The following is a 15685-nucleotide window of genomic DNA, read 5'->3' on the forward strand; positions in this document are numbered from 1 at the left end:
TTGAGGAAAGGCTGCAACAGAGTTCTGCGTGTCTCATCTCTGGCTGCTCGCACACCTTGTCAGCTGGATATACCAAAATGCACTGGGATTGCTGTGTTCCCAGAAGGCTAAAAGGACCGAACATCTTCACGCTGCTAGCGCACAGGGAATGGAACTCCATCTCTGGCTTTCTGCAAACTTACCAAATAAACCCCATCTCAGCAAAACAGCCATAAGCAGAAGCCATTAAAAACAGCTACACAAACACCAGCACCTACTTATCCTCTTTGTAAACATGCTAATTATTTTCTCTTCTCTCCAAAGGGTGATGACTACCAGTCTGCCTGTTCCAAGCTTTGGGGAAAGGAGTTAACATCTTCCTGAGGAGGAAGGAGTAGCTCCAAATTTCCACTCTGTGAGAGTAACAGGTAAAATCTTAGGGGTGCAGAGAGCTCTGTCTCACAGTCTCTTCTCACTGCGGAGGATCTGCCCCTCCAAATGTAAGCAGACTAGTGGGGGAGCAAAGATTTCCTTCTCCCAGAACAAGGGAATGCAGAAACTGCAGCCAGGCATCCAGATCAAGTGTTAAGCACTAAAATAATCTCTTGAACCTATCACATAGCCTGGGGACCACTCTTAGCTAACTGTGGCACTTGTGAGTGACCTATATATCTACATACACACCAGCAGGAGTGAGACGCATCTCTTTATGTACAGTTAGAGAAAATGTATGGGTTTGTAAATATGAATAGGAAGATATCATAATCCTTCACACTTGGATATGAAAATCAGAGAAAGGCAAATTTCTGTCGTAAGACAGAATTTAATTCTGAAACCATTAGTTTGGTGGGCTCCTTGTTTATGCAATTTACACTAAGAAACTATGATACATAAAAGTACCAAGAGAGATTATTAGTTAGTGATCGGAAGTACAAGTACCCCAAAATAAAAGAGATGCTTAGAGACCTGATACCAAAAGACATTTGTGCAGCTCCATAATACTCTTTTTCAGAAAGCCTAAGGCTCACAGGACGATAAACCAGAAGACATCCTGACCAGAAGGCATCTCACTAGTACTTCCCAACAAGAAAATAGGGTATTTTTCTAGGAAGTAATTTAAAAATATTTTGCGTAGAATCAGAGCAATTGCTCACAGGAGCAACTGTATTCAGAATTTTTCAAATTATGAAGACATATTCCAGCATTTTAATGCCCTAGCAGGTCGGCTAGATGCTCTCACTGCACTTACTTTTATCCTGCTTTCCGTGCTTTACAGCTTTCTTTCTACAGAAATTAATATTCTCGTAATATTTGGAAAATAAATTGCTAATGATAAATGCATTTCAGAATCACAGAACAGTTGAGGTTGGAAGAGACTTCTGGAGCCCACCTACTCCAAACCCCGTGATAAAAGCAAGTTCAACTAGAGGGGGCTCTTCAGAGCCAGTGACACAGTTGCTCAGTGCCACAGTCCCTTCCCCAAAGTGAAAGCCATGTTCTTCGAGCGCACCCTAGTGAAAATCCTGTTGAAGACTTTTTTTTACTGGTTTAAAATGCTGCAAGTGTCTATACTTAGCTATCAGCGTTTTGCTGCCTTGATGCCAGGGTCTGAATTTTAAAAAACACATTTATTAAAGAAAACATGGAGAAGTAGACGCCCCAGTACCTCATAAAAATCCATTTAGGTATTTTACCTGTCCATGAATTACACTAAATTACTTTCCAGAGCGATATGCTGAATGTGAATTACACAAGCCTTCACAAAGGTCTTGGAAAATTTCTCATTTTTCTTTTGAGTATTTTAATTTCTATAAAATATTATGTTGCTGCTGTTATGAAAGAGGTTTGTGTCACTATAAGTTAAAAATCATTGAATCACAGAATATCTTGAACTGAAAGGACGCCATAAGGATCAAGCACAACTCTCCGCTCCTCGCAGGACTACTTAAAACTAAACCATTTGACTATGAGCATATTCCAGATATCCCTTGAACTCTGACAGGCTTGATGCTGTAACCACTGTCTCAGGGTTTTCAGTGACCTACTACCCTCCCAGTGAAAAGTCTTTTTCTAAAGTCCAATCTGAACTTCCCCTGAACCTCTGGCACCTGCTCTTCTTAGATTTCAACAGGTTGGGGATTGCCCAGCTCTCTAGCCTATCCTGACCTCTCTGTAAGGCCTCTCTATTCCAGAGGGATGCCACAACTTCCCCCTAATTTAGTATCATCGGAAAACTTCCTTGATGTACACTCAGTTCCTGCATCTGGATCATTTATAATAAACATTAAAGAGCACTGACCCTAAAACGGAGCCTTGGGGTGACTGGCTGCCAGCTTGATGTAATCCCATTTACTATAACTCTTTGAGCCCGACCTGTCAGCCAGATTTAAGATAAAACTACTTATGAATCCTGGCTGCATATTGTTACTGGCATAGTAAGTTTAAAGATATGGTTAAGAATATTATACAAGTATATATGGAAAATAACCTATGGAAAGGATCTATAAAAATAAAGCTTTCAAGTCTGTAAAGACCGTAAACAATTTTGCAATAGCCACATGGAGAAGGTACCATAACAATAAAGAAACCTCAATTAATGGTCCTGAAACCATTTCACCTGCAGGATAAACCTCTCTGAAGTGTTCAATTAAAAAGCACATAGCTAAGATAAACTACAAGGAGCCATATACATTTTTATTTACCACCACCATTAATTCTCCCCTTTCAGACGATATGTTTAGTTGCTCCTTTATAACTCTTCGAACTGCATTTGACTGTCAGGCTGTAATGTGCACTTGTGTGCCTACCTGGTATCTCACCTTTAGGCAAACTTAAACAAAACAACTACGGAATTTCCCACACTTACACATGACTCCCCACTGTTTAAATGATTATGGGGGGTGGGGGGGAAGAGAAACCCACCAGCTCTCTCATTTTGTGCTACATCATTTTCGTGCTACAACTGAACAAACTCGCTTTAATTGTCATCTGTTCCAAAGACCTGCACACGTGCCTGCACCAGTTTTGTTTGCCGCTAAGTCCTGCAGGGCCAGCACATGCAACTGAACAAAACCCATCTGACCAACACATGTGGTATGATACAGGACTATACGTGGTTCCCAGCTGTCAAAGCACTGCACATCCTCTAGTGCTGGCCAGGCACAGAGATATCTAGGTCAAACAGTACTTAACTATCTCAGTCTTTGTCCTCAACAAAACTGTCAGACTAGAGACAGCTAAATCTGTCATTGGATGCAGTTTTTTAACGCTAATGAAGAGCTGTGCTTGAGCTAACTTACATCAGCGGCAGTGACAACTCACACATGGATAACTGAGTGCTGACAATACACATCACTAAATTATTATTACATTCTGTTCAAGATCACTTGATAACACTTCTAATCACTTAAAAGAATATTTTTTCTTTTCATTTGGCTGTTATCTACTTTAAGGAGGACATATCCCTTGCTTCTAATCAAACAGATGCAAATGGTCCAGTCAATGGCAGTCCTGCAAGAAGCAGAGAGCTGAAGTCGATGAACCTTATTGGGTCCCTTCCAACTCCCTATGGCTTCCTTCCAACTTGAAATATTCTATGACTGTGATATGTATCGTGGTGTATGACAAGTACATCACAAGTCACATTGCCTTTCTGGTACAGTAACACAAGTCACCTATTTTTTCCAGTCAATAAGTGATTTAAGATATTTAAAACAGATGTAAAACATTTATTTTTTTCAGATAAATATGAACTCTTACTCCTTTTTATTAACACATGAGAGACAGAAAGCAGAACAAGAGTAACTCAAGTAAAACCAATCTATTTTATTTTTGTCAGGTTAGCATTTCATTGTTAAACAGTTGCACAAAAGAACTTCAGAGAACTGTACCTCTTATAGTTTCCCATTAGTTATCATGGTTACTGAAAACATACAAAGCATTTAAAACTTGTTTTAACCTGCAGCTCTCGTAGTTAAGAGTTTTTGTAAAGCTTCAGCTGTAACTGAACACCACATTCATAAGCATCAAAAAGTTACAGGTACTTTCCATATTAAATTCATGTCAGATAAACTATTATGCAGTACAGTACAGCACTGCAAAAATATTCCAATAAATTTTCCTTAGAAAGACCGTACCTGAAATCTAGAACACTGCATGTACATAAAAGCCTATAAACAAAAATCTGTCAGCAAAATCAGTATATGCTTCAAGTATGTCAACAGCTGTATTAAATAATACTTAGTAGACTACTAAACCCTACCATTTGAAAAAAACTCTTTAGAAAGGTCGTGGTGGATATATTCACTGAATACTTCTGTATTACATCGTTCATAGTCCAAATGGAGCTGTCTATGGCCCAGTGCACTTTAAATGAAAGCAAGCTGGCCACACGTACATAAGGCAAACACATATCAAGGCAGACTCGTAACAGCAAGTCTGCAATGGCGATGACAGTAATCACCTCGTTGTATGTGTACAGATCGTGCACAAAAATTCTTGTTTCGCAGCATGCAGCAACAAGAGATATCTTCCTTTAGTAAGAAACTGAAACTCCTGTACCTTCCAAAGCACACCATGAATCATTGCTTCCTCAAGAGAAATTATCAATACTGTGTCTTCTGTCATCAGTACTATGGAAAGCTGGAACTAAAAAACTAGAGCGAGCACATAAACTTAACTTACTCTGAAGAAATAAAACTAAACCAGAGAAAACAAATAAAAAATTTTCTGAAGTTTAGAGTTACTCATAGTAGTGCAGATAATGACCTCTGTTACCACGAATTCCACTTTCATATGTAAATCCAGAAAAAAAAAGGAGTCTTGGAAAAGGAACTCAGTAACAGTAGTTGAATGCAATAAATTTTGGCAAAAACATAAGCAGGCTCCTATCATAGACCACAAAAATGTCACATATTTGTGGAAATATGTGCACCAATCTAGCTTTGAAAGTTCTTCATAATTAGTTATTAATAAATTCAGAACCAAAAAATATCTGCTTTCAACTGCAGTAAATTACTAATTAACAAAATGTTATCTGCAGTAAATTTGTAACCTCTCAGGAAAAGAAATTAATAAATTAATTGACTTCTGATTTTGGAGGAAAAAAACATTTAAATCAGTTTAATTTATTATATAAGCATTTAATGCAATTTTTATATATGAAGAAGTTGGGCATGCTATTCTGGAGCCTACTTTTGAATATATTTCCGAAATTCCACAATCTATTCAAGGTTTTCTTTTGGGAGTGGAGAAAAAAACAAGTGGGTGGAAGAGAAGGAAGTGAAATCTTTAGCATGTCATATTCTGCACTCCTTGTATTTTCATAACCAATTTTATCAATCTCTTCTCTAAAAAATCTGCATTAGGAAGACACATCTAATATTATGGGACAACAGCAGTCAGACCACTTCATAAAACTACTAACATACCCTACATTCAAAGCGTTGAGTGCTGCAATCAAATACTATTTCTGGAATTCCCTGGGTGAATTTCTCTCTCTAACTCCTCCTCCTCACTTTCCCTCTCGCTCTGTTCTTGAACGTTCATAGTTCCTTCATCTCTGACATCAAAGCATTGGAGTTCAAGTTGAAAATCTTGGTTCTTTCATGGAAAAAAAAGAAAAAAATGTTCATAGAACATACAGCAGTTACTCTAAAAGTAAATCCAAGCATGACGATATTTTACACACTTCTGTCCTCTCATCACACAACAGAATAGGTGCATGTTTTTGTCTTTTCTAAAAGATTACTGAAATTTGAGTTATAAAAGTGAATGTAAGAATTTTTTTATTGCTGCCTCCGATGACTAGCATCAGCACTCACTTTCTGCAGTCCTTGTCTCTTCAAATTAACAATAGGGGTGGAGACAGGTGCTTGTGATTGAAGCAATTCAGCCGTAGCTTTCTTCTCAATAAACTCAGCTATTTCATCTTCTAGAACTTTTTTCTTCTCCTCTAATTTCAGTTCCTCTTCTTGATGTATTAGCATAAGACATTCAAACTTAGTTTGTACCTATTTTAAGAAAGCACAAATAACGCTTCCAGCTAGTAACACAAGGTGGTGATATCACAATATAAAAGCCCTCTGTAAATTAGCAGCAAAACCTACCTCAACTGGTGTTAATAGTCATAAGAAATTGCAGTTATTTCCCCAAACTGTTACGACTGAAAAAAACAGCAAACCATAAAAACAATCATTCCTATCATACTGTTCTCATGAAGCTGGGCTAATACACTAAGTACAAATGGAAAACATGGAAGGCACTGAATACTAGATTTCCTACTACATTTTACATTTTGTTATATCAAAAATAAGGTCTTTAGAGATGAAACAATTACCAACAGACGGATTAAATCAGGATCTGTCAAGTACAATATACTTCCCTAAAATCAAATGGGCAAGGAATCATACACAACTTTAGTTACATAGATGTGCATTTTCATATATATACATAATTTTAATATGTGTATTAATCACATTTAAGTATTAATATGTACACGCACAGAGTTAAGTCTGGTTGGGGAGTTACTGCTGGGACATAAGAAGTTAACTATTCTGCAGTAATTGTTCTTTGAGTGTTCTTTTGACATATTAATGCATTTTAACCTGCAGACATATTTTAACCAGTTAAAACCTACTGTGAAGTTATGCACAATGACCAAAGGGCACTTCACTCCATTCTTCCTCATCTCCCATCTTCTCACACACTAATTTTCCTAGAATCCTGCTTCTATATTAATTTGTATTGGTGCAACTCTGAGTGCAGCTACACTGGTACAGAAATCAGAGAGATTTATTTCCATCTTTTGCAAAGAAGAAGAAGAAATAACTAAGACTATAAACATAAAAGTATGCCTGTTCTACCCAGCAGAGCTCTCAAATTTTATAGGAGCACCTACAAGTTTTCTCTAATGGAGGATGTGAAAGCAATCTTAAGTATAACAGAAATTCCTGGTTTTCTTTAGTTTCCAGGTACATGCACACCCTTCGTGGCAAATGAGCAGCAAGAGGATATGACGAATGTTCTTTAGGAGTGACTGCATGATCACTTTCCCACATCGGGAACTTGGAAAACTAATATCCATAATTCAATTGCAATATGCAGAGTTCACAAACCACCTCGTATAAATCATAGAAGGAAAATATCAAAGAGTATCACAGATACTGTGTAAGACCTTGCTGAACCTACTTTGAACATGGCCAAGTATTCTTCCAGTTGGATAGCCTCATACTGAGAAGGACTGAATTTTATTTTTTTTCTCCACAAGTAGCATGGGGATCTCGACAGATTTAGAAAACAAATATTAAGCCTTCTTATTTAAAACATGTATCTGAACACCTCAAAAAACTGCTACAGCTTTGTTGGGAAACTGATGTACAGAAAAGAATATTAATAAAAATGCACAGGTTCCCAATTTCAATTAAACCAGTATTTGAATATAAATAGGCATGACCATGATAGAGTCTGGCGGAAAGTAGATGAGAAGATTCTGTTTTGCTAGTCCAGCTTGACAGGACTAAATCTTCAACAACATATTCAAGAAATATTCCATATCTCCCAATAGGCTTAAGGCAGCTGGGAACAGATGAGATTTTAAAACCAGAACCAAACCAAACCAACAAAAACACCACCATCAACATGAAGGTTGACCTTAGATTTAATAACTGTGGTAGTTTGGTCTAGGCCTTCCTTGGTGACCAGTTTGTAACCAAAGAAGGGCCCGGATTTACCCAGTATTCCCTACAATTTTTACGTAAGCCAGGCTATAAGAAGAAAGGAGGAGAGGCCTTCGCTCTTTTTTTCCTTCCGGTGGCTTGGAGGTGCAGGTTCCCTGCTGTTGAGTCTGCCGTGTTGGGGAGTGAGGCCTGGTAAGGCCTTGTCGACCTTGGGAGATGGAGGTTGCCGGCAATCGTTCCAGAGTGACTCTCGGTTGTCCCAAGGAGAGTAGTGAGATAGTCTTTTGCTAATTTCTTTTAGTGCTAGATCTCGGGTTACTGGTTGGGATATATATATATTTTATTTTGGTTTTGTTCCTTTTCCCTTCCCCCTTCCCTTCCCCTTGTGAAATTATATATATATTTCAATTGTATATAACTGTAACATAGTTGTAAATATATTTATATATATTGCTTTAGCTGTCTCTTGTTTCGGTTTTCTTGGTTGTTTTTTTTCCCCTCTTCTCCCTGAGGTTTGGGGGGGGGATTTCTTGTGGTAAGGTTTGGAGACTTGGCAGGGAGCCAGCTTCAAACCATATCAATAACTGAATCTGGAAGTCATAAAAACATACACAGTCCACTCTCTGAAAAAACAACGCATGGCATTTTTTCCTAAAATCTTTGTTTTTACAGAGCAATCTAAGCATGAAAAGTACCTAGTGTGCTGCTAAAGCTTACCAATGTTTCTCAGCATACTGCTAGAGAAGACAAAGAAACACAACTATTATATTCATCACTCTTTTACTTCACCATATCAACTCCTACTCTATAGACTTGGCCCTGCTATCCACCAAAACCATTAGGCCGTAAGCTTCCTCCTTCCAAAAAACGATTGCCATTTATAGAATGATATAATCATTTACGTTGAAAATGACCCTTAAAATCAAGTCCAACCATTAACCCAGTACTGCCATGTCCACCACTAAACCATGCCCCCAAGTGCCACACCTACAGGTCTTTTAAATAACTCCAGGGATGGTGACTCCACCACTGCCCTGGGCAGCCTGTTCCAGTGCTTGACCACCCCTTCAGTGAAGACATTTTTCCTAATATCCAATCTAAACCTCCCCTGACGCAACCTGAGGCCAATTCCTCTCATCTTGTCACTTGGCAGAAGAGACCAATCCCTATTTCACTATAACCTCTTTTCAGGTAGTTGTAAAGAGCAATAAAGTCTCCCCTGAGCCTCCTTTACTTCAGGCTAAACAATCCCTCAGCTGCTCCTCCTAAGACATATTTTCTTGTTTGCTTGTGCCTAATCAATCTGCTAAACCAATCAATCTGTGTAATCAATCTGCTTTTGATTTAAAGTGTTACTGTCCTCAAAATATTAGGAAATTATAAACATCAACCAGTGATCTTGTTAAGAACTTAACTGTTCCAAAGCTCAGCAAACAAGATAGACAAGCATGCTTACCTTTTGCTCTGCCTCTTTCAACATTGCTGCTTTCTCCTTCACTCTCTGCACAAATCGTTTTTTAATCTCCTCCTCTTTTCTTTGCAGTTCAAGGTAGAACTTATGCCTCTCTGCCTCACAGGCTTCCTGTAGACTGAAGTCCAAAAACAAGCAAGTTTCCAGCATGTTAATTTATTCAGTGTGGAAAACCAACAATCTAAAAAATCATTTAAACAATTAATATTCATCTGAAATATTAATTTCTAAAGCTTCCCACATAAAAATTCATAAACAAACCTGAATAGAAGCAAGCATCTTGTATTACTATTTTTTTATTTATGTAAACAACTCTGAGTAAAATTATTTATGCTAACTGCTCCTGGGCAATTTACATTTCAAAGTAAATACAGCACTTTAGGCATCTAATGTTCTGAAGTCTTGAGTTATACCTTCCTGACTCCAACATGCATAAGTTTCTCCTTCAAGTTGCTTACTAATGAAACACTGAAATTGCCAGGAAAATCCCCCCAAACTTCTGCATTGTAAAACCTCAAGTCTTAAAGTAGGAACTTAAGAAAGCAATTAATCTGGAGCATTAACACAACTAAAAAAATTATTATTCCTATATGAAAATTAAAGACAATAACAGGATTTTCAAACTATATAGCACTCTCTTTGTGTAATGTTAAAATTCAAATATGGCAGTTATATTAATATAGAATAAAAACAATTTCCTAAGTAGTTCAACATCGAAAAGACAGAGTTACTTTCCAACATGCATCAGTCAAAACCTCAAGACTGCTTGGTTTTTCCTGAATCCCCTCTCTCAGAAGCAAATATACTGCATACATGCATATTTATATTTGAAATTATAGAGGAGGTGTAAATTAGTTCAGATCATTGAGTAAATATCTGGCAATAGAACAAATCAGCAAGTAACTAAACCACTTCTTTACTTTTAAATCTATGCCTCCCTTTCCTTTTAGTACACAAGATAATGTTTTTTGTCCAAACAACAGGCACTGAAATTGAGATACTTTTTTTGTGGCAAAGCATATCATGTCAAATTAAAAGATGCTGGTAATTTATTCATACAAATAAACTACTAGAGGTGTAACGTCTATACTACCACTGCTATCACCCAGTGCTGGCAGAAAGTGTTCAGCTTTTCAATGAAACATGAATGGAGCTTGTCCACAGATGTATCTCATACACCAAAGTGCACACTGCCTTTGAAAAGCAAAACTGCTTAATGACACAAGTTCTTCCACCAAAATATTTACCACAAACTTTTCTAAGTCACAGGATTCCAGAGAGGCAGAATTGGTGGAACATAGCTGTGCTAATGGTTACTAGAAACTCAAAAGCACCTGCCCATTATCTTCTAGGACATAGGGTTTATGAACAGATCAAAACATGGACAATGTTCAAGCTGTTTTGTTTCTGTTACACCATTCATCTCTTCTAACACTTCATGAGTACTGACTAGTGAGCCCTTTTCAGCTAACATCAGTTACTGTCCTTTGCCAGGTATCTCACGCCTTCCACTCTGACATAAAATAAATAGGTATGTATATAAAATATTTAATTTTGGTTTTTTTTTTTAATACACATCCATACTTATGTATCAGGTTTTGTCTTACCTTTTACTGTTTCTATTTAAAAAGTTTATAAATGGAAAGACTTACTAAAAAGGGCATTTAAAAAGTTAATTATTTAGAGCAACAGTAAGCTTTAACAGCTCCCTTCTATATTTAAATTTATGATGACTGGCCAGTTTCACAGTCCTAAAGTTTCTTATTTGTATTCAAAATATCATCTAAAGAGAGAGAAGAATCATCCTGAAATTTCACATGCAGACAATGTTTATAAGTTATCAAGGTCAGAGCACTCTTCCTATTCTATCTTATTTGAGCAGTACACAGCAACAAAATAAACTCAGAACAATCACCCCTTTGGTTTTTTATTTGTTTTTTTTGGGGGGTTTTAACCAGCTGTGAAGCAAATTGGGTCATCCCGATATTCTAAATTCTATCATATGACATGGGGGCATGGTTTTCATACAGACACATCAATTCACAGAATCTTTAAGCTTAGACAATAAAGCTACAGCACAGGTTTTTCAAGTGCCAGCAGTCTCACACTATACACACTTTTGCACCCAGTGTCACTTCTGCCAGCAGACATGCTGCCTTTGGGTGCAATACAGCTGCTAGAGCAAGTGCTAGACTGAGCTAACATGCTACAATCACACCTTCATTTCTTCATGTGGACGTCTTTAGACTCAACCTAGGTTACTTTACCAGGTAAAACCAATTTTTTCTTGAAATTAGTAAAAGATTATCTTTGAAGACATTGGATTTACTAAGTTATCAAATTATGTGTAGAAGGAAGAGAAGAAATTAAGTGAATATTTTAAATTTACTGTGAGGGTGGTTGTGGATGCCCCATCCCTGGAAGTGTTAAAGGCCAGGTTGGATGGGGCTCTGAGCAACCTGGTCTAGTGGGAGGTGTCCTTGCCCATGGCAGGGGGTCTTTGAGGACCCTTTTAACCCAAACCATTCTATGATCCTATGAAATGCCCCCTCCCCCTGGACTGAGTTGTTCTGGAAATCACAAAGACAAAACTAAAACAAAATTTCCTCTTCTGCATTTGGCAGATCAGCAACATAATGACCCAAACAGTCTTTGGTTTTAGGAGGTTTGAGGAGGAGGGGGAAATAGTTCACCACATCTTAAGCCAATCCTTTCAACATTACTGCATCCATCACTCATAGTAAAACACTTTTCAGTTTATCTGAGGACTGGTTTCACTGCTTCTCATTTAGAACATTATGAAAATCAAGTTCACAGGTTCTCTCATTCTTCTGGGTTAGACCTCCAGAATTTTATACTCTATTCAAAGACACTTGCAAAATCTAAATGTTATAGCTAATTACTTAAATAATGCATTCTTATTGAGGTTTTGGAGGAAGGGATTGTGAATAAAGTCTAAACTAATCATAGATACCAGCACTACAACCTACCTTTCTGAAGAAGCATAGCTGTGACGTACAGTTTCTCTGTCTGCATAAGACTGAAAGCATGGAAGCCTGAAGATGCAAATTAAACAGGTTATGTTCATAAATAAAGACTATGAAGTGAATTCAACTCCCAGTGGAACACAATGTTTGTGCACTTTGAACAACACAGGTATTTACATACTACTTTACAGTTTGTTCCGCTAAATTTTTTAAAGCTTTCAAATTTGAAAGTAACACTTGTAACTTTTTGTATAACATTAGACTATCAATTAAGGTATATCTGAAAAACTAAAAAAATCCAACCAACCAAACAAAAAAACACTAAAAAAAAAAAGAATCAAAGGTTAACTAGTGGCAGGTATTTCTAGTGTGATGCCCTGACTACCTAACTACTTAAGTTGATATTAAGCAACACTAAGGTTGTGGTAGATCTAAATAATTACCATTTTCCCAGTGAAGGCATGAAAAACAGGTATTTTGGATGTAGTTCAATCTCATCTTGAGACAGTTAAAATACTGAGCTCAAATGCAAAGGTCTGCAGCTGGTCAGATGAACTCCATTCCCGAGTGAGTTCTTAAGGAAAAAGTCTAATAGCCTTTCAGATATTAGGCTTCTTTTCTTAGAAAAGACAACAAGAGTCATATCGACCTTCCTCTACACATAAACTTTATTCATATTACTGAATCCTTCCTGCTTTTCTGTCATCATCTTCAAAACAGACTGAAACATAAACAAGTTCAAGAACTGCAAGGTCTGAATATCCCAGTTTCAGGGAGGAATAAAGCATAGAATATATGATTCCTCGCATATTGAGCAAATGAGGTGCTTATGTTACAATTATGTTTAATTGCAATTATGATGAAGAAACAATTGTAATTATGATGACAGAAAAACAACTGAACCAGAGAAAGATTAACATCAGAAAACCTAAATGGAAGCACACAGCCTGAATATCAATTCTCAGCTTTTTTCAACCGACTCTGGTCTATTAGTTTTCTTCTTTCAAATCAAGAAAGTTCCTGTGGGAAACAACTTAGCTTAGATTGAAAAATGGACTTAACAAAATGTCCAGCTTCAAAACTACTAATCCTCTCCTTCCTTCCATCCTTACCTAACGTAACTATGTGTGTGAATATATTTAGAAGTTTGTTTTCTGGAAGCACTCTTCATGTCCAGATTTCTGTTTTCAACTACTGCCAATTTTTCCATTCAAAACATCTCAGCAAATATCTCTCAATGATATCTCTCAAGAATGACCTGAAAGTAGGAATTCATGTTCCTAATGGACATAACTGGACCATTGAAAAGGCAGTACTAGACCATCCACAAACAAAAAATAGCCTATCTTTACTTTTCAATAACAAAGAAATACAAATCCCAATTTTAAGTAGTAAAAAAAATACAAAAAAATCCACTTCCTGGATTTTATATCCAACAGATATTGCATAAAATGCATAAACCATACCACAAACACTCTGCTATCCATTGACTTCATTACTTCATTCTTAGAAGGCAATTGCAAATAAACAAATTAAAAAGCTATTATGAAAGAGCTTCACAAAAAATATAGGATTAGGGAACAGGCATTTTAAAAGTGTACACAAAACAGTCACTTCAGACTATTACTACTTTCATTCTCCCTTCTCACACCTAGTAATAGCGATGCAAACATATTTTTCTGTTGTGTGCTGAATCTATCTCTTTCTATATCTCCCATAAAAAATAAAGCTTGCCAACGTGTTTTTTCACATGTGAGTGAAAGCCTTTACAGATGTCTGCCCACAACCTACCTCACAAGGTAGCTGAACACCCAAGAATTACTGGATTTGCTTTGCAGTGGCATACAAATTTGGATGAATAAACTACTGCAGTACTTCTAAATCCAAAAGAATGGTAAAGGAATGTCACAGGCAGCTTCACAACATGCTAAAAGGCAAGGCATGTCATCTACTCAAAGTGTTGATGTTCAAATGCTACAAATAGCCAATTATTCAAGTCTAGCAAAAGTTTTCTAAATTAACATCAAATAACCCAATTCAGATTATCAAATTTAATATGTAGGCAGCTACATCACAGGCACAAAATATGACTTCTCAACATGCACTTTGATCATTATTTACACAAGCAGCATAAAATTTTAATCATCAGGCATATGCTGCTATGCAATATTAATTCAACTTTGAAACTACAGCTCTTAGAATCCAACTGTATATACTGTAAACATCTTTAAGGACAAAGAGGATAACAATTTAATAACACATTTTTGCCTAGAACAACTGGATAGTCCCTATTCTGAAAGATACATAAATGTACAAGTCATCAAAACAGGAAGCACTAAACTTCCTCTAGTAAGAAGACATTTTCTATGTCTATGCTGAGGATGACACCTCTTATTGTTTCCTCAGTAGCTTTATAAAACACCTTCCCGGTAAGGCTGCGTTAGTCTGCTAATTACACTGCATACACATCCCCTAAATTCTCTTCCTTTTTTATGGTATCATAAAACGTCTCTCCCAAAACACCAAACGCCTTCTCTTTCAGACCTCAGTGTCGTTCACTATGCCACACAACTGAGGGACAACCACACCCACCTTAATCATGCTTTTCTCTTCCTGCTGCAGTAAACCTGGTGATGCCTTAAGCCCCTAATGTTTTTTTTTATTTTTCTAATATTTGTAAGACTTGTAAGTTTTATAAGTAGTGGAAGTAGATTTTAAAAGCAGCAACCTTCCCTCCTTTGTCCCTTGTCCCTTTCCCTTTCTCTCTAGCACCCTTGTTTACACATTCCTTAAACCTCTTACCCCATTCTATGCTCCGTATATCACTCATACCCCTGAATATAGCAGAGATGTTTAGTCTTTTGTCAAGGCAAGGCCTAGATTGTTGGCAGAACAGCATATCAGGGCCTAAACCACAGAATATGGTCAAGAATTAGGTAACTATGTACCCTTTGTGCTCTGATGAAGAGGAAGGTGGGATGAACAGAGGGTCCCAAAACCCCCAGACCCATTTCTCAGGGGTGGACCCCGGGGCGGACCAGAGTAAAGGCCACAGGGTGGACACATCTGGGATTGGATGGATGGTGTTATAAAATGTAACATCTCAGGCACAGCCGGAGCTCTTGTAACATCTTAACCTTGGCAAAATAAAACCTTTCTTATCTCACCCCTAATTAACTGCTCTGGGAGATTTTTTCAGCACCAAAATTCCACGGCAACACTGGCAAAAAGTTTGTTTTTCTAGATTCTTGTGGAATATCTATTCTCATCCTTTCAAAACAATGACATTTTCAATAGATCCGGTTTACCAAAATTAATTATTAAATGTACTTTCTTGTCAAAAATCTCTCAACAAACCTGACATTTAGTGGGCCACACATAAAAACTACACACCAGAGGGAACTCAGCTCTTCTGTATATCCATGAAGTGATCGATTTCTAAACCAGCTTCTGCAGTGTAAAATACCAGCACATTCTGATACAAACCTACCATTTTAGACCATTAGTAAAATGCAAACTGTGTAATATATAATGGCCAGTCTTCGTGAGCGAAGATTTGGGAAAGGTCATTA

The 15685-nt window shown here is 37.2% G+C and overlaps 1 protein-coding gene across 2 annotated transcripts in view; it reads right to left on the reverse strand.

The window, feature by feature from the left end:
* Positions 1–5231: 5231 nt before the first annotated feature.
* SEPT10 (septin 10) overlaps positions 5232–15685 on the reverse strand; it is a 25264-nt gene continuing 14810 nt past the window's right edge. For both annotated transcript variants that reach the window (XM_017817426.1, XM_017817425.1), the window contains 4 exons: positions 12117–12182; positions 9112–9244; positions 5802–5990; positions 5232–5580 (listed from right to left, as the gene is read on the reverse strand). In XM_017817426.1, coding sequence (XP_017672915.1) covers positions 5437–5580; positions 5802–5990; positions 9112–9244; positions 12117–12182 — 532 coding nt within the window. In that variant the 3' untranslated portion in view covers positions 5232–5436. The remainder of the gene's footprint in view (positions 5581–5801; positions 5991–9111; positions 9245–12116; positions 12183–15685) is intronic.

The sequence above is a fragment of the Lepidothrix coronata genome, unplaced genomic scaffold (assembly GCF_001604755.1).
Source record: "Lepidothrix coronata isolate B3197 unplaced genomic scaffold, Lepidothrix_coronata-1.0 Scaffold60, whole genome shotgun sequence".
NCBI classification, from domain to species: Eukaryota; Metazoa; Chordata; class Aves; order Passeriformes; family Pipridae; genus Lepidothrix; species Lepidothrix coronata.